This window comes from Atractosteus spatula, chromosome 27 (assembly GCF_055471065.1).
Source record: "Atractosteus spatula isolate fAtrSpa1 chromosome 27, fAtrSpa1.hap1, whole genome shotgun sequence".
Taxonomy (NCBI): Eukaryota; Metazoa; Chordata; class Actinopteri; order Semionotiformes; family Lepisosteidae; genus Atractosteus; species Atractosteus spatula.
The window spans coordinates 9,493,927-9,501,824 of record NC_142732.1 but is presented as its reverse complement, the minus strand read 5'-3'; the positions used below and the strand labels follow the sequence as shown (position 1 = coordinate 9,501,824).

The 7,898-nt window shown below is 50.9% G+C and overlaps 1 protein-coding gene across 1 annotated transcript; it reads left to right on the top strand.

The window, feature by feature from the left end:
- The first annotated feature begins 1,168 nt into the window (after positions 1–1,168).
- On the top strand, positions 1,169–6,652 carry proca1 (protein interacting with cyclin A1). The gene is made up of 4 exons (XM_088906736.1): positions 1,169–1,806; positions 2,470–2,602; positions 3,076–3,210; positions 4,139–6,652. Exons 1-4 carry the CDS (start codon positions 1,230–1,232, stop codon positions 4,962–4,964), a joined length of 1,671 nt encoding a protein of 556 aa, XP_088762862.1. The 5' UTR covers positions 1,169–1,229; the 3' UTR covers positions 4,965–6,652.
- Positions 6,653–7,898: the final 1,246 nt, after the last annotated feature.

Here is a 7,898-nt window from a genome sequence, read left to right as displayed (position 1 = left end):
AGGTTATCTCAGCCGTTTGTCGAGGCCGAGGTACAAACCATCACACCTGTGTCTGATGGTGTGATGGTTTGTGTGGTACTCCCAGCTCATTCGATTCCCGATCAGCCGCTCTGCAATGGTTTTATCTGGAATAGGGGGTAGGTTGTTTGAGGTGACAAACATCTCAGGCCAAAACTAAAACTCAGGTGCCCTGCGCCTACAGCAGCACCGCGGTGCGTGACTTCGAGATAACTGTTCCAAAGTGACTTTTATTTGCGAATTCTGTAACGTCCCCCTGCGTAACCGAGCGCGTTCTGTGTTGGGAGGTTTCGTGTTTGCGGATGAGGGGAGCCCTTTGTTTCCAAGTTTTAAAGGAGGTCGTTACCCCCTGCCCTTTTGAGTAATTTTCTCATGCTAAGCATTCTTTAAAACGGAAAGAACACGAAAAAGCCGTAAAGGAACCCCGTCCACAAGGAAACATGATAATGTTGCGGGCTGGTATTCAACAGATCGCCCAGGGATGCCCAATCTCATGGGTTCTCAGAATCACCCCATCTCTGGTTACCATGGAAAGCGCCACAGGAACCTCCTCCCAGCAGCGTCACCGAACTAAATCTCGAGCTTAGAGGAAAAAAAAAACGTGGGGGGTGTCGGGAGGTAACTAGCGGTCAAATCCCCAGAAAAGAGTTCACCATAGTTAACCGCATCGCTGCCGGCGGAGTTTTCTTTTGCTCAGGAAATTTTAAAAAACCGTTCTAACTAGGGAATTTATAGCCTCTGAGAAGATGCTGCGTGTGTGTGTTAGGGCGTGCGACCAATTTTCTTTACAGAAACGGTGGGGACCAGGTTAAACTACATGTCTGGAGCACGTTATGTTTATAACTGCGAGTGTGCACCAGATGTGAATTCTCCAATATATCCCAGTCCCCCCTCGCCCACTCAGGACTTTGTGTGATCCTGGATCTGTCTTTTCGAGGCCCTGCAGTCTCCAGTCAAGACCCTCCTGCCAGTAGGCACCTGGGCCGGCCGCTAGCCAAGCGACGGAGCAGGGTTTTGCTCACTGAGGTGGGAATAACGGCATCTTTCCGGCGAGGAAATGGTTAATCGCACGTCAAACCCCTCCCATTATTGTCAGTCAATGTATTAATAATCGTACCACCTTAAATGGCGCTTTAAAAGGCAGGGAGCCCAGGTCGCCGGGGACCAGGCTGCTGTCTGCGGGCTTGTGGTGCTGACGGAGCCGCCTCGTCATGTGGTCCGTCTTCTTCGTCTTTCTGTCGTACCTGGACAGAAACCTCGTCAAGGGCGACTTCCTGAGCCCCTCGCTGGGGGTGGAAGACGAGGGCGGCGAGTTCTTCTACATGTTCAACGGCACCTTCTGCGCCAAGAGCGCCCGCGTCGGCGCCCACGACCTCCACCAGGTGTCCGACGGCGTGGAGGAGGTCCGCTCCGTCCGCGACCCGCGGGGCAGGCTGCTGGACTGCGCGGTGGTCAGCAGCCCGATGGAGGTGAAGTCGTTCATGCACGTGTGTCGCCTGGGGCTGAGGGACCGCCGGCGCCGCGCCGAGCCCGGCGACTGGGAGAGGTGGCCGGCCGACGTGCCCACGGCCAAGGCGCGCTGCCGGGCGTTCTGGAGGGCGAAGCTCGGCCAGGGGGCCGTCAAGGCGACTCCGGCGCCCCAGGGGCAGACAGCGGGCGCAGAGCGGGGAGAGAGCCAAGACGCTGGGGGTGCCCGCACAGCACTTCGCAGAACTAAGAGGGGCTTCACTTACCCCGGTACACTGTGGTGTGGGGCGGGCAACAACGCCGAGCATTACGACCACTTAGGTAAGCGCTCCTGGAGCTCACATTTATTCAATTAGCAGTCAAAGGGTACTTAGAGCTGAGCGAGTAGATGCATAATCTTCAGTATAGTGTCTTCAAATCGGCCATTAATTGTAAACCCCCGCATGCATCCACTGTTAAATGTCCGTTGTTAAACGTCAAGATAAAAACTTTAGACAAACCGCTCATTTTCTCCACTTTTTTAGTAGCAGCAAATAGGAAACGGGAATGACCTTGCCTTTTATCGTAAGGCACGCTTTAGGTATACTATTCAAGCGTTTGAGCGCCCAGGTGAGAAAACGACTCGCTCTCCGTGTCGGTGGTTTGTGTTAGAAGCGAGCGAAAGAAAATGCTAAATAACGGGTAGAATTATTTTGCAAGGAAAAACACCACCTTTGAGCCACTCTGCTCTCTTAGACCGTGGGACCCGTCCAGCGAACGCCTTTCCCATGTCGTACAGAAGTTTACTCCGTCGCACAATGTACTGTCCTCAACTGGTCTCGTGTTAATGGAAATAACTTCCAAACGCAAGCAGTAGCACCCCCTCTGCTGATCGCATAAAACATTTAAACTGTTTCAGCCTCCGAGTTCCTCTGAACACCCGTTGTGATGACATTCTGAAACGCGTGATCGGTCCGTGGGCAAACCGTGTTCGTGTTTCCTCAGGCGAGTTCGCGGACACGGACAGCTGCTGCAGGGAACACGACCACTGCCCGTACGTGATCCAGCCCTTCTCGTCCCGGTACGGCTACCGGAACTTCCGCTGGCACACGATCTGCCACTGCGACTGTGACAACGCGTGAGTACACCGCCACCCACCTGGGGGCGGGCTGCCACTGCCTGTACCGACACCAGCCTTGCCCGGGCTCGACCCTCCATTTCAAACGTTTCTTAGGTCACATGCCAGCGTTTAATAGGTACAAAACACCTGTATGTGCCTACTTCGTTTTCTGAACTACTGGACAGTCATTCTTCTGCGTTGCTTGAGATGAAATGTTGCTACGAAACTCTCTCGGTGGGGGGATTTAATTGAATAAAGTCTGCGTCACACAAAACGAATCCATCCATTTCAGTGTTGAAGTCAGCCCGGTGATTCCGAGCGGCCCCGAATGTAAAATGTGAATGTGAAAGTGGGAAAGGACCGACAGTACAGACCCCGGGTTAACCCCTGTGGCACAGCGCCGTTGCCGTTTACTAATTCAACCTGTACCTCATGAAGGTATCGGCTCCCTCCGTCAGCGCAGTGTCTCTCAATCCGCTCTTTCCCCTCAGGCTGAAGGCGTGTTTAAGGAAGGTGAACGACACGTCCTCCAGGGTGGTGGGGCAGGCCTTCTTCAACGTGATACAGGTGCCCTGCTTTGAATTCAGGTACGAGGAGCAGTGCGTGGAGCGCCTGTGGTATGGGTGGTAAGTGTCCGTTAAACATTTACAAACATTTTAATAAGAGAAACGTTTTGTAACACTAATAAATGAGCACTAACTCGATTTGAATCGAGTTTGAAATTAGCATTAGCCTTCCCCTCGTTTACAACTCTACTTCTGGAAAGCCAGAAGGTGTCTGAGTTGATTTGCAGGTGGGCTCTAAATTATAGAACGGGACTCTATTTATACACTTGTAGCCTCTCCTTGTTCTTGAAAAGATGGAGGTTTAATAATAATAATAATTCCTGACATGTATATGGTGCTTTTTCTGGACACTCCACTCAAAGCGCTTTACAGGTAATGGGGATCCCCTCCGCCACCAGTGTGCAGCCCCACCTGGATGAAGCACCAGTACTCTCCCCACACACCAGCTCTCAGTGGGGAGGAGAGCAGAGTGATGAAGCCAGTTCAAAGGCCAGTGGGGTAACACCCCTACACTTTTTGAGAAACGCCCTGAGATTTTTAATGACCCCAGAGAGTCAGGACCTCCGTTTTACGTCTCATCCAAAGGACAGCGTCTTTTTTACAGTATAATGTCCCCGTCACTATACTGACGTCACTATACTGGGGCATTAGGATCCGCACAGACCGCAGGGTGAGCGCCCCCTACTGGTCCCACTAACACCTCTCCCAGCATTAACCTTAGTTTTTCCCAGGTCTCCCATCCAGGTACTGACCAGGCTCACACCTGCTGAGCTCCAGTGGGCTGCGAGCAGGGAGTTGCAGGGTGACATGGCTCCTGGGGAAGATCAGAGACACTGTTGGACAGACAGCTGCCCTTGAAGACTAGACTTGGGCTCCCCTGAAGGCCTACTCTTTCAGCTACCTTTCAGATGCTGCTGCTTCTATTCCAAATGTACGGTGCGATTTGGGATAGTTTTTAAAAAAAAAACGAATGTCTCTCCCCCCCCAGGTGTCAGAGATACGAGAAGGTCCCCATCGCGGTGGCCCAGGAATCCGTTACTTACGACTTCGGTGGAATAGAGGTCATCGACGAGCTCACCATCGCTCCGCCGGCGAGGAAGGACGAGGAGGAAGAGGGGGCCAGGGCTCCAGCCACGGCAACGCAGGCCCCGCCGGCACTCGGCCACATGGTCACCGCCGCGGAGGACTTCATCAAGGTGCTGGCCACCGTTTCCACCTCGCAGTCCACCGCGGCTGAGAGCGCCAAGGAGGAGAGGGAGCAGGGCGCCGAGCAGAAGAAGAACAAGAAGAAGACCAGCAGGAAGAAGAACAAGAAGAACAAGAAGAAGAAGAAGAAGGGCAAGGGCAAGGGCAAGAGGAGACGGCAAGGAATCGCCGACGTTTCCAAACTGGAGGGGGTGGGGTCCATCCCACGCAGCGTCAGCCCGGCCGACGGGAGTCTCGCCAAGAGCGATTTCCTGGAGGACTCCGGCCACTACGACCACAAGGGCAGGTTCGCCGCCCCCCCGGACAGTTTCCTGGACGCGGGCAGCAGGGACGACCCCTTCAACGACGTCATGCAGGACGAGCCGCTCGGAGCGACCCCCGCCGGCACGAGAACACCACCGCCACCGCCCGCCGTCGAAATGGCCGCCCGTACCCCGGGGGGCGCAGCAGAGCAACAGAGCAACGGCGGGCTCCCTCCGGCCCCTCCCGGCGAGTCCACGCCCAGACCGCCGAAGAGCAAAAGGCCCAGGTCCAAGGAAAGCAGAGGGAAGAAGAGGAGAAAGACGCCCAGGAACAGCACTAACCCCACGAAGGCACACACATCCTAGTGTAGTGCTTTACCCCAGTCTCTTCCAGAGCAGGGGCAGGCCATTCCAGTTCTCCATCCCCGCAGGTCCTGTTCCGTTAGCGCCCGATCAACACCCAGAGAGAGAGAGTGAGAGATGAGGGGCTTGTTACATCAAGCGTGGTGGAGGTGATCAACAATCAAGCTCTGGAGTTACCTACCCCTGCCGCTGGATCCAGACAAGGGGGGCCGGCTGAGCCAGCTAACTGGTGCTGCACAATGTAAGCATGCATGCTCTGCAAGTCTCGTTCTTATTAGAGGTAGCTATGCCGTGATAACACTGCTGTATGTGCACGTGGCGTGACTGCTACAGAATATTAGCCTGCAATGAAAAGCATCGTATTAATTTCTGACTCCCCACCCCTGGAGGTGATGACTGACTGCTTGCATGCTGGCTGCCTGTTTGGGTCGTGACAAGCCTGTGCATTCAGGCGACTGCAGGGTAGACTGTGGCCAAGGAAGCACATCGCGAAGTTATATCAGGTTGAGGAAGAGCAGACCATCTACAACAGGGAATGAAAAGTTTTAACACCAGTATTCCAATGTAAATGAATGTTTTTTTTTCCCCGCGATGCTGTCGCCATTGTGTATGGACAAAAGTGCGAGAATCAATCTAAAAAAAACGCTTTTGGCTGCGCTGTTGATTGATCTTCCCCCTCTGTTACTACATCAGGAGGAAGCCTGGTGAGAGGGTGGTCCGGTGCAATCAAATCACGATTTATTCAATCACAAGAGGAAATTAGTTGCCTTGCAGCTACTTCACCCAATGACAACCAGTTAACTGCCAATTGCAATTAATGTTGCACAGGAAGACCATGCACTCCATCATTAGCTTTGGTAATTCTGTTCTCCCCGTTGTGTTAAGAGACTTTGACTCTGTATAAGGCTGCACTTCTCAGGGAGCAGGAGGGATGAATTCTTCAAAAGGCATAATCCCCCTCAGTTTTGAGCACATCTCTCTCCATGTTAGCTGCGTGCAGATACTCCTGGCACAGCAATAGAATAACGCTTCCAAGCAGACGCCTTCATGAGCCCCGGTCACCTGACCCTCACGTTTTTGTCAGAAAGAGTTGTATTGGCGACGCCAGTTTGAAGGTTGCCTTCCATAACCACCTTCATAGAGGCTCAACAGCCACACTACAACCCGCATAATCGTTTATAACCACTTCTCAAGCAGATAAAACAGGTACACGGTTGTATCCACACATGGCACAAGCAAGGACTTCTGCTGTGGAAAATGTTCTGTATTATGGATACTAACGTGCCTGATGATATCTACTGTATTTTAGAAAGAACCATTATGTTATTAGAGCATCATCCGTAGCTTCTAGGAAGGGGTCATGCTGGCTACCTTAGGCCACATTTACGGTTTAACTGCAATACTTCAATGTATGTCTTGTCAGAATGTACATTAGAAACAGGCAGCAGTGTTCAGGGCTCTGGACTAGAGGATCGGGTGTTTAACGCTGAGTGGGCAGTGCAGTTGTGCCCTTAACCAAGGCACCGCGCTCACATCGATCCAGTGACCGTCGGGCTGTCTAATGAACCTGCAGGCTGTTAGTGGGGGGGGAAAAAGACCTTACATCTAGACTGCTTAATATAGCCAAATGGCTTCTGCTCATTTGTAATGTATATTATGCTCCAGTTGATCAAATAAAGGAATGAAATGACCTTCAGAGGTGTTCTCTTAAAGCATAATTTAAAAAGGTTAATACCGGGCTGAAAAAAACAACAGATTGTAGTGATGGAAAAGGGTCAGAACCTGTAATGAAACTACATTTTGTCAGGTTCAGTTAGTTAAATATATACATTTAAAATATTCTCTATGTAAAGCTGAATTGTATTATCGGATGTATTCCATCTGGGCTACCAGGTTTTGCACAGCCACTACTGACTTGCCCAATGAAAGTAACTCAATAAGCATGTCACAAAAGCAGTTTGAACTGCAGTCAATACGACTGAATGAAACAGCTGTCTGTAATAAGAACTGGGTTACAATACACTTTGATGTCATAGGTCAGTTCCCAGGGACAGAACCAACGAGAAGCCATTTAGAACAGCCGATGTGCAAACAGAACATATAGAACAGAACAGAACATAAGCTTTCAAAGCAAAGAAACAGTTGTATCTCTACAAAACACCATGTACTGCTTTACAGGACAGAATTAAATCAAACTATCAGCTTTATTCAGTGCCATTTCCTGAAAAATACTGTTATTAGCCTAAACATTTAATTACATCAGTAAAGGCATATCTTTAGTGCAGACATGCTTACTTGTTGATAAGAATTCTTACACCCAGATTACAGGAGGAAATGTTTCTCAAAAAAAATTGGCAGGATACATAGCTCACTATGGATAAACAAAGCACTAGAACAGTGAACCCTAGGGCAATGGGATTGGTGCCCCTCACTCAGAGTACAGGCCTGCTTTATAAGGTGTCCATTATGGTGCCACTAACTTCTCCCATCACACGTGAGATTTGTCCCAACTTCCAGACCAGAATCTTCTAGAAGATCAGTCACTGACCACTTGCTGATTAAGACATCTGGTGCCTGTGCTTGTGAGGAGAAGCCAGCACCTGGGAGGATCATGAGAAACCCCCCCCCCCCCCGAGTTCAGAACTCTCCAAAAAGGTGTGGTATATCAAGAGCCATTTGAGCACATGGTTTTTTTTTGCTCTGAGAAACGCAGACGTTCATACACCAGGGAAGTGGGTGGAAACAGGTTTCTGCAGTCGGGGTACTGTATTTGGTGATGAAAGCATCAAAAATTTAAGAGGTTACAAAAAAGAACAAGCGCTAGCATTTCAAGGAAATACTAGAATGATCTGAACTGTGGGATCACTGGGGGCATCACGTACAAATGACGCGAGCAGATATTGATTCTAATGGAAGGGGGGGGGGGGGGGGACACAC

Coding starts and splice junctions, on each gene's coding strand:
- proca1 (XM_088906736.1), top strand. CDS start 1,230: ATGTGGTCCGTCTTCTTCGTCTTTCTGTCGTACCTGGACAGAAACCTC. Junction 1,807..2,469: donor CGAGCATTACGACCACTTAG/GTAAGCGCTCCT, acceptor GTGTTTCCTCAG/GCGAGTTCGCGGACACGGAC. Junction 3,211..4,138: donor GAGCGCCTGTGGTATGGGTG/GTAAGTGTCCGT, acceptor CTCCCCCCCCAG/GTGTCAGAGATACGAGAAGG.